The following is a 14,987-nucleotide window of genomic DNA, read 5'->3' as shown; positions in this document are numbered from 1 at the left end:
CGTTTCTATATATAGGTGAGCTTTATGGAAATTGGCAAAATTCCAACTGTGAAAGCAACGAACCCCCATACCATACCACCGAGCTTATCAGCACAGCAATCAGCACGAATTCACTGAGAGAAAGAACCATGGCTCCGCTCAATTCTACCAAACCCGACGACCCTCAGGTCTCTCCAATTCTCTCTCTCTCTCTCTCTCTCTCTCTCTTTCTCTCATTTCATTTCCATGCTCTGTTTGGTTGCTGAGAAAAAAATATACAATAATTGAGGAGCAGGGCTCTGAAAACTTCTCTCACGAGCCAAAGTCTCGGCAACCAAACAGAGTCTTAGCTTTTGAATATTATAGAAAACATGGGTTTTTTTTTTTATTTTTAATTTTTTAAAATTTTTTTTGCTGGGATAATATGGTTTTAATGATTTTATTTTTAATTTTAATTTTAACGAATTCATGAAATTGTAGTGTTCAAATAATTTTAAGTTATGCTGTTAATCCGATAATGGGGTGTGAGGAATTTGATTGATTTTATGGAAGTAGTTAGTTTCCTACTGAGTAATAGTAACTGGAATCCTTGAAATTTGAATAAATTACCTTAATAATTGCGGCGGCGTTGGAGATGTCTTAAGAGGGCATTTTGATTGTTAAGTTTGCGCGTGTTTCGATTCTTATATGTTGTTTTTTGATTGATTGTTTTAACAGGTTCTGGTTGAAGAGAAGTTGTCTGCAAGAATATTGACATTGAACAGGCCTAAGCAATTGAATGCCCTCTCATTTCAAATGGTATCACACCTAACTTACTTTTCGATCATGTGTTTTTTCTTGCACTATCATTTATATTGTGCTTTTTAGTTGAAATATATGTATGTATGTATGTGTATAAGTTTTCCTTTGTGCTTTCCTGCTTGTGCATATGCTTTATTTGTTGCTGGCTACACTACTTTATATGAGAGGATCTAGTTTATGACAGCAAAACGGCATTTACAAATGTACCTTCTTCTCTTAAATCACCCCATAATTATTCTTTCCGGGTCTTTATATTATTTTGAATAATAAATGATGTTCCACTTGAATTTATTGAATACCCCCACTTGAGTCCTACCAGTTGAGGCTTTTACCCTCTTAATAAATAGAAAAAATATCCCACACTCTTGCACATTGCAACTGTAGGAACGAGAAAAAAAAAAAAAAGGTTGGAGTGGGGTTTATACTATGAACATCAGATATCGTTTCTTTTCAGGAAGATATCCTTTAAATAATCATGCAAACATAGGGTGTTTTTTTTTTTTTTTTTTGGTGGAGAAACAGACTTATGGTTGAATGGAATTATTTGGTGCAATTATTTTTCTTCAGGAAATTTTATAGTGGATATTGTTATTTTTGGCATTCTCTTTCTATCAATTTTGGCAAGGATTGTCTTGCGAACCAACCCTTGTTATTCTTATTAACTACAAGCTCAGCTTGTGGTTGGTGCAGAAGTAACTTTATTTTAGATAAAAATTATTCACTCTCTAACCCAATATATGCATTAGTTTCAAAAGGAAACCTTGGTCAGTACTGTGAATATTTATCTCAACACATTGTTTTTAGTTGCCAGCCACAGCTATAAGTCTGATTGGTTTTATCAGGTTTGGTTGACATGTCGGAAAGCATGTATTATAGGAAAACTATGCAAGCTTTGCTTTTCAGACCCTATACTTTCAGTTCATAATACATATGCCCTGGATTTAGATTTTATAATATAATTTTATAGTCAATTATAAATAACAACATAAAATGAATTAAATGAGGTGGTAGGGTGCAAAATTCTGACTGCAATTTTTGATGCTGTTTCCTTGATTCAAAATTGACGGACTTATTAATCTATTAGATTTGTAATATGGATAATTCCTATTTCTAGTCCTCAGGTGGATCAACCTTGTTCTGTTTCTTTGTTCATTTGAATATACATGCCCTTTTCTTACATTTTGTTATGTCAACCACAACTTTACCTGGGAAGTTTCTGCCATTTTCAGCTCTTGTTATTTTGGTTTCTCTCATCCCATTTAGTGGTTATGATACTCTGCTTTTGTAAGATAATGTTATGCATAACTAATTCAATACAGCAATACTTGTGCATGCATGTGATATTGTAAATGAAGCAACCAATTTGCTGTAAAATTTATCTGGAATTCTGTGTTTAATGCTTCTTCTTCTTCTTGTTTAATAAACATTCTAGATTTCTCAGCTATTGGATCTTTTCATTGCCTACGAGGAGGATCCTAATGTGAAGTTGGTAATACTCAAGGTATGTCCATTCTAAGAGACTATCTTCATGTCTTTTATTCAAATTGCATTGGAAATAAATCAGAAAGACAGTTGCATCTTTCTGACACTTTATTCTGGCAGAACTTCACAAATGTATATGCGGGTACATGACAGTGCATATTACATTTAATTTCTTAATTCAGACTGTGCTAATGAATCATTTTGATTGTTGTTTTGTTACGCATGTTGTAAGGATTTTGTCCTTAATCCTTTTTTTTTTTTTTTTTTAAAAGCAACCTTCTTAAGGTTGTTACCTTGCAAAAGTTGAAGAAGTTAAACTTCATTTAGTTTAGTTGTAAATTTGCCTTATAAAAAAATTTGTAAATTTACTTAGTATAGCCAGTAAAGATTGTTCATATGCACAAATTTTATGAAAATATATTGTGCATATATGATACATAGGTGTTTTAATTGTTTAACTAAAGCTTATATTTCAAAAATTGGACATGCTTTCTGTTGTTTCAGACTTGCAGAGAAAGAAAACTGACTTCATGTTCTCTGTGGTCATATTTTTTAGGGAAAGGGAAGAGCATTTTGTGCTGGAGGTGATGTTTCAGCTGTTGTTCGGGATATTGGTGCAGGTATAGGCTCTTGTTATTGCTCATTGGACCACCTCACTGATCCTTAACATCTAGATTTTTAATGACCTACCACCCAGATAAGGTTCACTCTTGGTTGATATGGAATCATCTTCTTGTTAAATTTTCTGCTAATGTTCTTTTCCCTTCAATGGTTCTGTGGAGTGTTTCGGTCATCTCTTCTTTAGGAGATGCTCAAAGTTTTATGCATTTGTCAAGTATTTATTTTTTTAAGATGTAAAGGACATCAATGAAAATGCTGTTATACTTCCCTCTCATATATGTATGTATTAGGTAACTGGAGATTAGGTGCAAATTTTTTTTGGAAGGAGTTCAGTTTAATTTACATAATGGCAACATATCGTAAACCCCAGGTGACCCAGTTCACTATGAAGTGTAAATTTTAATGTATTTTTAGCATTTGATATCTGCGTGTATGTATTTTTTCTAACTGTTAGCATGAAAACATTGTTGAAGGTTTCAATCCTTAATGGAATTGTCATGGGAGGTGGGGCTGGGGTTTCCATACATGGTAGATTCCGGGTTGCAACAGAGAATTCGGTATTTGTCTCTATTGATCTCTAGTTTAAATTTATATAGAAATTTAATTTCTCCCTGCTGATGATTATGAATTACACACTTTCCTGAGACTTTAGACAGCAGTAATGTATTTTAATTATTTTATCTCATTTAATTGATTATTTTCGGTTTTGAATGCAGTATGGAATTATATGTGGTTGTTTATCTCACCCTTTTATATTTAATTATTGCCTGCCATGTTGTTCTTAACTTATTATGTATAATTGTAAGTACAGTATTTGCTAAATATGGGTTGTTATACCACTTTTCATCTTACTTTTTTGGGTAATTAAATAATCTTAATGCTTCCTGAGTCAATTACAAAAAATTGTTGTGTTAAACTGATCAAGAAAAGAAAAGCCTGAGGCAAATGGTGAATCAATAGATCATGTAGAATGCTGCAGGGGGTTGACCTGCAGATGAAAGTCCTGCCAGGGGTAATCCAATTTTTTTGGAGATCAAATGGGCACCTTGAGAATCTTATTTGAAGACATTGTGCATACAACAAAGCACTTTTTGGCCTGAACCTTGTGTTTCTAATTTTTGGAATGTATTCATGATATATTCTATGAGAATTCACCACTCATCCACCCAAAAGGACATTGCCTTGTCTACCACTTAAAATTTTCAAATTTTTTACCAAGGTCTGTAATGACATAGTTTACTTATAGGGAAAAGGTCCATAAATGACTTAGCCTTTCCTTTGGTTGTGGCAATTAGATTTTCCTTAAGTTTTCTCTTCATAGATGAGAATTTTAAATGATGGTGTCCAAAATCTTCATTCTGCTCAACAATAAGAAATCTTGTTTGATTTTTTGAATTATTGGCAGAGATGCTTGAATAGTAAACAGAGTTTGTAAAAGTTTGACAAACTGGAGATGTGTAATATACAGAAGTGTTCAATTTGATCTGATTTTGATATTTTTCTGGTCCTGCTTGGGATCTACTATATGTTTTTATTTTGGAGGTAAAACATTTAGCTAGGTAATTTTCATTGTAATGACCAATTGTTGCAGCTTAATCTTTGCTATGGCTTAAGCTTTTGGTTTCCTTTCCCCTTTTTTTCCTCAATGCTATCAATTGAAATGTTATCATTCATTTGTCTTAAAGTGGTATGTAACTTTGGTTTGTGCATTCTATTTATTGTTGATGTGTTCCATATGGATACATGATTTGTATTTACATATAAAAAGAAGGATTGAGCAGTATTGTTTTAATTTAGTAGTTCTAGTTTTCTTGCATGTGATCATAACGGCACTAAAGCATTGAATCACATTAAAACTCCAAAACAAATATGCTTGGGCAATATTAGTGTTTGAATAATTGACCTCCTAGGAAGTACTAGTGTTACACCGTTTTACTTTCGATACCTTTTTACTTAACAAAAAAAAAGTCCTAGTGTTACGCACCTTCCTTTAAAACAAAAAAAAAAAAAAAATTGAAGAAAGAAATAGTAGATCTAGGTTTCTTGGTTAACACGCATTTTGATATTGCAGGTCTTTGCAATGCCAGAAACAGCTTTGGGGCTCTTCCCCGACGTGGGTGCCTCTTATTACTTGTCAAGACTCCCTGGATTCTTTGGTAATGGCAATTACATCATTGATATATATAGTAACTCTTTGGATACCAAATATTCCCTGAAAAAGGGGGTGAAGTTCGTTTTCAGTAGGATTTTGGTTGTTATATTTCTTTAGCACTAAATTTTCTCGAGTAGTTCAATTCCTATTTGTAGGTTTTAATATGTATGACTGACTGATACTATTGTGAACTAACAGTATTGGTGAGAGTCTTATATGTGCTTGTTATCATGGTATGGGACAAGTGACCGAGAGAGGTGCATAATCTGTAGGTTGGGAGACTCATGGGGCACAAAAAGTAAAAGAAAATTAATAAAGAAAGAAAGGGGAAAAAAGGGATCAGGCACTTACAGGGTGTTTACAGATGAGTATTAGAATTGATTGGGTGTGGTTATGTCTATTCTTTAATATGTGATTTGATGATGTGTCATGTTGGAATTGGAGGGTGTAAAACTTGAGTTTTATACCACATCCTTATAGAAGTTAATCTCATTTATTATATTGTAATTTTTTTATTAGAATATATATAAGTTGTTGGTATGGGAATTCTATGTTTCTAAAGAAAGATTAGCAGCAGGTTGCATCTAAGCTTAAAAGTGTCACAAAGTGGTCTTTACATATTTTTATGCTTATATTCTACCCTCTAATTTATGAAATATTTTGCATTATTTTTTTATTCTCATGGCCTTTTTTTTGGTAACCTTTTCTCCCCTTTCCCCTTTCCCCTTCCCTTCTTCTACATGCATATCTTTTTGCTCATTTTGTAGCTACTTTATGAAGTTCTAGATTTAGGTCTCATTTTCACTCAGATATTCATTATAATTCTAAATCATTGACAGGAGAATATGTTGGTCTTACCGGCGCTAGGTTGGATGGTGCTGAAATGCTTGCATGTGGGCTTGCAACTCACTTTGTCCCCTCAGAGGTAGTGCTCCATCCTACTTTACATATTTGATTTTAGGTATAGTGCTCAAAATTATAATGAAGGAAAAAGATACGCTTGTTTGGTTGAGGAATAGTTGGAAGCAGTAGCATGCATCGGCATGGCTTTGCTGGCATGCAGAGACTGTACATTCACTCACATTATGATATATTGTATCTTTTTCTAAGGACTATTTTTTAAGGGTTTTTTTTTTTTTTTGTTTTGGGGGGGGGGGGGGGGGGGGGGGGGAGTGAGGTGCGAAGTACATTAGTGATATACATTATACATACATATCTGTACTATACTTTTCTATGACAAGAGTGCACATCCTTTCTTATTAGAGGCGAGGGTGTCAGTTACTAGAAACATCAAAAATCAAATTTGCCAATGAGCTCTAACTTAAATGGCAGCTCCTTTTTCTGTAAGAACGGTATGGATCGCAATGCAATGGGTTTGAGACCCCCTTCTCCACCCCTCATTCTCTCCTCTTTTTTGTTTCTCAATATTAACATCTCTAAAAAAGCCACAACCAGGCCTCTAGTTTAGCACATTCCCCTAATTCTTGATAATCCAAATCTATTCTCTCCATTAAATGAGAATTCTAATGTGAAATTTGTCATGATTTGTCATTGATTTTTATATGCACATATGAAGTTCTTGTAGATAAGAGGCACAAGGTTAAAATGATTGTGTTGTAAATGACAACATATTGGCACAAGCATTTTAGGTTGTAATGGTAGCAAGCTTTATATTTAAAGCTCTTACAAAGTTCCAGAAGCCATTCTTGTAGGATCCCACAAGCTTTGTATGTAATGTGCTTACAAGAGACTTGTTGTTTATTATATGTGTATATGTGCGACATACTTTGCATTTTATATAATATTAATTTTTCAAATAGTTGCTTCTTTTAATATGGCATGGAGCTTTCAAATTAATATTCAAGGAAATGTCATTTTTAATAGTAATTGATTTGCAGTTGATTGAAAAATCAGGTTTTCAAAGATACAAAATAAAATTATATGTGCTGAAAAGTAGACAATGGGTTTTTTTAAGTCTAGGTACGCTTTTTAGCTAATTTGGGTGTCCAAAGCTCTTGGAGCCCCTAACTATTCTCCCGGGTGTGTGTGGTCCCTTATCCCACACATACTAAGTAATTAGAGGGAGGAATCTCTTGTGAGTGATCCCAAGATGCTAGCTAGGAGTTTTAAACCTAGGACCACATAGATCCATGAGGACTTGAGAACCACTAGATCAAACCCTTGGGGTTACGTGTAGGATATACTTACAAGTTACAATACCTACTTTCTCTTTAAGAGTTGTCTCCTAAAATCTTTTGACTCATGCCATTAACATGAAATGCTATGCATGTGTAGTCCTCACCTTTCTGTTTCTCTGCCAAATGTTTTATTTTTAATTTGCAATACTGTGACATTTGAATGCCTTATGTGTTTTTGATTATTGGCCAGAGATTGTCTTTGTTGGAAGAAGCACTGTGCAAAGTAGATTCAAGTGATCCAGCCATAATCTCCGCGGTTATTGATGAGTACTCACAGCAACCTTATATGAAAGAGCAAAGTGCATATTACAGGTTATTTCTGCATTCATAATTGTAAATATTATTTTTTTGTAATGACCTCTACAGTTTTTATTCACTTAAATGCATTGTTCTAGTTAATGGCCTCTACTGTTTTTATTCATTAAACTGCATTCCATGCATGCCAAGGATTTTTAATAATTATGATGTCAAGGAAATGAAATTAACTCCTCTCAATGAATGTTTATATGAAAAAAGCTTAATTGATTTATTTTCTATATGTATCATCTTAACATACATCAATAAATGAACTATATCTCACAGATTAAGTTCATTTTTGAAATGCAAACCTATGCTTCTGTCCAAGATCCTCAAATTTCTAATATTTTTAAATATTTTCTTGATTAAATGTCATTTGGCTACAGATTGAATGTCATTGATAGGTGCTTCTCTCGAAGAACAGTTGAAGAAATTATATCTTCCCTTGTAAGTTAATAATATTAAATTTTATGTGTGTTGATAGAATGAATTTGTTGTTCTCTTTGTAAGATGTCTTCTAATAGTTTACAAGTGCTTTGAGTAATATTCTTTTACTTTTGGTGTTTGCATGTTACCACTTGCTTATAATGATCTTGTGCTGGCTGTTTTAGGAAAAAGAGACCTTGAATAAGAAGGATGATTGGATCTCTGCAACACTCCAGTCACTGAAGGGAGCATCTCCAACAAGCCTTAAAATTTCTCTGAGATCAGTAAGGGAGCAGCAAGCATTAATGCTGCCATTCTAGTCAGCATTTAATTGTTATAGAATGATTAACTTGTGTAGCTGTGTTTAAGATATTCATTATGTGACACAATGCATGTATATTCTTATCTACAACCTCTGATTGAATAACTTAGATACTGTTGTTAGCATCAGATAAAAAGGTTTAATGATCTCATGGAAAAGGGGGCCTGCTTAAAATGACAGATAGGATGATGGAGTGATTCTCATTGTATAAGTAGGTTAGAAGATATGTTACCATGTGCCCCACTTGGGACTGCAAAAGAAGCAACCAATAATGCCTTTCAGTTCTATCTGTTGCTATTTGTCATCCATGGAGACGAGACATGGCTTTTATGCAATAAGGGCACCAACACAACAAACGTCTGAATATAGGACATTAATATCTGACACAATATATTTTCTAGTGGGCAGGACAGAGCATGATGGAGACACAATAGTGACAATATGAAATGAGTATTTATCTTATTAAATATCCTAAGGGCAAAGATTCAGCAGTTGGTCTAGAGAAGAAAAAAATTTACATACACATACATACATACATGCCTCTTTTTCCTTCATAGGAGCTCTTATTATGTCTAAGTTATTTTGTTTTAAAGTTAGCAAATAAAGTTATATGGTTTCTCAAAACTATAGAGTATAAATCTTCATTATTAGGAAATAAATGAATTAGTGTAAATCCTCATTATTAGGAAAAAATGAAATATGCCAATGTGTCTTCACAAGTCTCAAGAATTTTGGAGTGTGTATCAAGTGTCAATTCTGTACAGATGAGAACTATCAGATATCTCAAGCTTCATCATGTGATGCAGTCATGGAAGATTAATTTGTTATTTGCAAATTTTTTCTAGTCAAGACTTATTTTATGGACCTATGTGTGAAGTCCATTTGAGTAAAAGTCATGTGGTTCTAAAGGTCTTAGGATTAAAATCGTTTTTAATTTGGATTTTTATTTAAAAGGTATGATCAATTTTGTATTTAGGAGCAAAATTGTAATTTAAGGGTATTTTGGTAGTTTAGTTGAGTCTAGAATTTTCTAGGAGATCCCAAGTATCATGGGTTTTTCATCTCTCTAGAACAATCAATTGAAAAAAATATAGATGAGGCTTCGTTCCCGTGTATTGTTTATGAAATTAGTTTGACACCTAGATTGTCATCTGCACCTAGCATATGGGACTTGTGACATGGTTTGGCACTGGTTAATCAGGAAAAAAGATGTGCTATGACCATTGGAGAGCATTTGAGTTAAATACTTTAGTCACTGTGGGGTGGGGATTGTGGTAGAATTTGAAGGAACAACCAGAAATGTTAGAGAATCAAGTTGGATCCTAAGAAAGAGAATGTCCTGCACTCCTGCTATTATGATTCCATTTTTGTTTTATAGGCCAATATAAGTTTTTTTGTGATAAAAAATAAATACTGGCCTTGTACCTTTTGCCTGCTTTTTTTTACTTAAAGAGAAAGACACAGATTGGTTGATATGCACAATGCTTTTTTTTTTTTTTTTTTTTTTACAGATTGGTTGATATGCACAATGCTTTTTTTTTTTTTTTTTTTTTCCTCTATAAATATGTGAAATCATAGTTGTAATAATAGTACACAAAATTTTATCAATATGTGCAAGAGAGCATATCATTTGAAGTATGAAGATGGAATGTGGGGGTTATCTGACATATGATCTCCTCTGTTGTATGGTTACCACCATTAAAGAAATATGATACACCTGGATCTATATAAATGTATGGTTGAAAATAGCTAGTGGAACATCTGCAAGAATATTTATTTCCCTCAATAACTTTATAAATGTAGACAAAACTAAGTTGTCTCATGAGATTGTTTCCAGTTAATGTTTATTCTCTTCTTGCAAACAGATTAGACAAGGAAGGCTCCAAGGTGTTGGTCAATGCCTTGTTTGTGATTATAGAATGGTTTGTCATGTCATCCAAGGAAAACTCAGCAGGGATTTCTTTGAGGTTTCATCTTACTCACATATTTCTCGTCTCCTAATTTCTTCTTTTGAGGATGATTTAAGACCTCCCCTTTTACTGTAGGGCTGCAGAGCTATACTGTGGGATAAGGATAAGAACCCAAAGGTAGATATGCATTCTTTTTCTGTATCTTTGGTATTTTAGATTTTTCACTCAATGATTTTCATAAATATAGATTGCTGTTGGTTTATTTTTCATATTTCATCTTATGCTCTCTCTCTCTCTCTTTCTCTTAGTGGGAACCCTCTAAATTGGAGTTTGTTAGTGACCGTATGGTTGACTCATACTTCTCTAAAGTGGATGATGAAGGCTGGGAAGATCTAAAGTTCCCTGCAAGATCTAATTTGCATGTATATGCCATTGCAAAGCTTTAATGCATGAATGTAAAAAATGGGGAAATTGATGTACTTTTTGAATCGTAATAAAATGGACATCAACCTAATGTGTAGAGACATTTATTTGACAACAATAATAATCTCATTGACTTTGTCTTTTTGGTAAACCCATGTTCATAATGCCAATTTTAGTTGAAATGATGGAAACGATTTTGGTCCCTTACTGTAATTTTTCGTTTGTAAATCTTGGAAATAAGTTTAAATGCATAATGTCAATTGGAGCAGGCCATGAGGTTCTTTAGAATACATATCTTGGCCCCTAGTTGTGTTTTCAACAAACCGTAAGAAATTGCCAGTCTTTCAATATGCAGAGAAATTTAATTTTCTTTCTCTACCTCATCCATATTTCACTAGATCTTCTGAAGTTTCTGCAACATAGCCAGCCAGTTTCAACTTTTGAGTCATTTGATTTAGCATTAGGTTCTGTAGATTCTGGATGAGAATGATCTTCAACCAGATGTATGGGACATTCCATTTACGACATAGAGCTGCAAGTACCTTTTTCATGCATAAGTTTTCTCATTCTTCTAACTTCTTCCCCACTTTTGCGTTCTAGCATAGATGTATGAAAGCAAAACATAGATTCCATCATTTTCTGGTTCAAAAATGTAGCAAGTGTTTGGCTGCTTCCTCCCTAACTTGACATTTTTAAACTCTGCATGCACCAAATTGCCCCATTTGGTTCCATGGGCATTTTTTTAATGAGATCTATAGCTTCCTTCAAAGGTCCTGCTCTACATAAAAGATCAAACATGCATCCATAGTACTCCAACATAGGGCTTATTCCATATCGTGTCCTCATAAAGGTTATACAATCTGGCTGTCTAGCATCTGATGGAATTGAGCCAAAGTCCCCTCACCAAGGCCATGAAGAGCAAGTCCTTAGATCATTGCATTCTAATAAGAGACTACATCTTTTGCTAATATATATGTCATCAAATACTCCCCGAGCATCGTCTATATCTCCAGATTTTGAGTACATTTCAATTAATGAATTCTTGAAACTTGTAGAATGCTCTAGTTTAACAATCTTGATATATTTTATGAATCCAACTCCCCAAATCTAAAAATCACCAAGTTGAGCACAAGCTGTAAGTGTTGCCAAAATGTAGATACGGTGTCTGTTGAAAACAATGTATATACCAGTGCATGTAGAAAAGTACATGTATCTATCCCTAATCCTTATGTGACGTCTTCTATGTTGAGTGCCGCTTTTGCTTTTCTGATGAGTCTTCGTCTCTGACACTGAAATGGTTTTTCACTTCGAAAATTAGTCTCATTTGAGCTAGACCTCGTGTCGTGTTCTACAATGACTATGAATATATATATTTTTTTAATCTCATTTAAATATTATGCTAGTTTATATTATAATAATATATTGTTTTGCATGGGTGAAAATACTCCAAGAGGTATGATTGGGTGCCAATGTGAGGTTCTTTTTGTGTGGGTTTTTGTATGTACCATTAAAAAAATAAACTTATTTAAATGATTTTATTTTTTTTATTTTTTTGAGAAAAGGTTAGAAATGAAACTAAACTTTAACAAACACAAAACACTTCAGTTAAAAGAATAATGTACAAACAAAATAGCTTTAATAGCAAGTTTCTCAATTGTTGAGTTGACTGATTATTATTGATTTTTATATGTACCCATCATTATTTTTTTATCATCCATCATTAATAACTTGTCACCTCAAAAAATTGTGAAATTTATTGTTTCACTAAATTTATTAAACTTAAAATGAATGCTTCATGGTCGTTGGATTGAGTTGGACTTGCCTAACATGGAGGCACCTAAGCTAAAAGACATCCAGTACAAATAATTGGTCGATTAAGAGTGGAATCAGATCTTTGAAATCCGATCTTCGTAGGTTAAGCAATAAGCTTCTCGTTTGAAGCCTAGTATTATTGATTCACCTCTCTGCCATTATATACTTCTTATTAAAGTCAATTTGCTTCAATCTTATATCTTCATCTGATTATTGTGTTTTAGATCCAAAGTCAGATCTTCGTTTCATTACTTCTTGGCAAAACTCTAAGGTATTTTTTCTTCTTTTCGTCTCTCATTTTTATTCTTTAAAATGTTATGTTGCCTACATAAATATCAAATGGATATATATATAACATCAATAGTACCGTTATAATTGAACATGTCTGTGCGTAAGTAAAGATTACAAGTTAGTTCCATTATAATTGCATCATGCAATTATTGATTGAGATCTAAGTCCAATTCCTACTAATATAACTATACAATACCACCATCTAATAAAAACAAAATTAATTATACCATGTTCGAAGTTAAATAGATGCCTGAATTACTAGCTGCAGGCGATGCTGATTTTTCTAGTCAAAAAATAATTTTTCTCTTCCATTTGGATGGTGTTCATTTCTAAATTCTAAATTTCTAATCAATCACTCTCTACGTGTGCTTATTGTCAAAGATCATTGTGGTCATTGAGGAACATATCTTTTTCAATCAACTAGCAAGTGAAACTTCTCACCGTCTTCATGGTTGCATAGAACAAATGAAATGCCATCTTGTAAAACTTGTTTTAGCAAAATTTTTAGTCTTGTTAATCTATTTCTATTTTGAGAGATTTAACTTATGACGTCCGCTTTTAATAGTAGCTTCTTATTTTTAGACCAGTCTTGGTAAACTTGAACATAAATCTTCTGTCCCATAACACCTGATATGTCTTCTTTAAACTCTGCATATTGCAATTGGCCGGACACCCGTACTTGAATAGCTGCACTGTCAAATTGATTGTTTTTATATACAACTATGTGCTTTGTATATGCTCAAATTATCTAGGGTAAAATTAGCAACTTAAAAAGGATTTATAGGAATCATGAAAAGAAAGAAAGAATTATCCTACATGTTCTACTTCAATGAATTGGCTAATTAAGTATTTTTTTTTTTTTTTATAATTTAAAAACAAAGGTAATTATTGTTAAAATATTTTGTGTAGATTGTTTATGTGATAAAGGGTGTGAGTTTGTGTTTTAAGACTTGTTTTATATTGAAAGTTTTGAGAGTCTTTTGAAAATATAAAGCAACACAAACGCTAACAAATAAAATAATTTTGAAAATTTTTGGACATGTTTTCTAATACACTTTTAATTTTAGAAAATTTATGGACATTCTAGAACATGTGCACGCGTGTAGTGTACTACATGTGTGTGTGATTTTTTTTTCCTTAAATAATTGGATAACAAACTCCTTAGGCTAGGATAATTATCAATTTAAAGAAATAGCTTTTAACATGCCTCAAAGTTACTTATTTTTTGAATAATTATCAAAGTTACATTAAAATGTCACTAGATCCCATGATGTGCATGGCATTGACTAAAACTTCTTGGAGTCCATTAAAATTTAAGATATGACAATGGAATGAACATTTTGGCCACTTTGTCATGTTCAATTGATTTCATACTAGCACCTTTTCTTCTCTTTCTTTTTTCTCCTCCTCGTGGCATTTCATACTATATATCTATTGGTTTCCCTAGAAACAACGTTATCAAAATTGAATAAATGAAACTTCCTTCTCTTTTTCTAGAATCCCAAACTTGATATGGACCAAATTTAAAGGTGAATTTATTAATCTTTTGTGTGTGTGTGTGTGATTCAAATTTAAGTTGGATTCAAATTTAAGCGCTTATTTGAAAATATGAATTCTTTCCAATTAAACTAACGGTAACTCATTATTTTTTTTCTTTTCAAAATTTGTTAAGGTGACGGGAAGGGATTTAAATCTCTAGATATTTTAATCAGGCCAACTTTTTGTTCAAAATTTTTTTAAACTACTTGATTTCAATTGATCGATCTTGATTTCTCTTTACCAAAAATCTCTATGCTTGCATAGTGATAGCATTTATCAGACTTTATCTTTGACTTCACCACATGATTACAAATGACATTGAAAACAATAACATTAAAACTGTGTCATTACAGGTAAACTTTTGTAGAGATTACAAGCAAATTTGTTGAGGAATTAGCCAATACCGAAAATTCCTAAAACTTTCCCATGTAAATCAGCTGACTAATTAACATATATATCACATGCTTTTCATTTAAAATTGAGCTGATTGACTTGATGCACCTAATTGAATTGATGAGCAAGTTGGATTTAATTTGTCTCCCACATCCCCTAGTGATGATAGGAAAGGCTTGGAAGGTATTCATGAGCATTCAACTTCTCCTTCAAGCATTTCTACAACTCTATTCATTGAAGGTCGATCACTAGGCTTCATTTGTATGCACCGTGATGCAACTATGATCATCTTCTTAATTGTTTCCTTCTCCCCCTCCATGGCATCTTCCATTACTATCTCA

At 32.9% G+C, this 14,987-nt stretch overlaps 1 protein-coding gene across 1 annotated transcript; it reads left to right on the top strand.

Annotated features, from left to right (window-relative positions):
• On the top strand, positions 1 to 10,762 carry LOC112038740 (3-hydroxyisobutyryl-CoA hydrolase 1). Its single transcript, XM_024071583.2, has 14 exons — positions 1 to 167; positions 697 to 777; positions 2,213 to 2,281; positions 2,819 to 2,882; positions 3,174 to 3,253; positions 3,357 to 3,440; positions 4,955 to 5,039; positions 5,875 to 5,960; positions 7,424 to 7,545; positions 7,917 to 7,977; positions 8,142 to 8,240; positions 10,144 to 10,245; positions 10,324 to 10,365; positions 10,497 to 10,762. The coding sequence occupies exons 1-14, from the start codon at positions 129 to 131 to the stop codon at positions 10,632 to 10,634; spliced, it is 1,152 nt and encodes a 383-aa protein (XP_023927351.1). The 5' UTR covers positions 1 to 128; the 3' UTR covers positions 10,635 to 10,762.
• The last annotated feature ends 4,225 nt before the right edge of the window (positions 10,763 to 14,987 follow it).

This window comes from Quercus suber, unplaced genomic scaffold (assembly GCF_002906115.3).
Source record: "Quercus suber isolate HL8 unplaced genomic scaffold, Cork oak 2.0 scaffold_14, whole genome shotgun sequence".
Lineage (NCBI taxonomy): Eukaryota > Viridiplantae > Streptophyta > Magnoliopsida > Fagales > Fagaceae > Quercus > Quercus suber.
The sequence above is the reverse complement of the archived record's forward strand: the minus strand, read 5'-3'. Positions and strand labels throughout refer to the sequence as shown.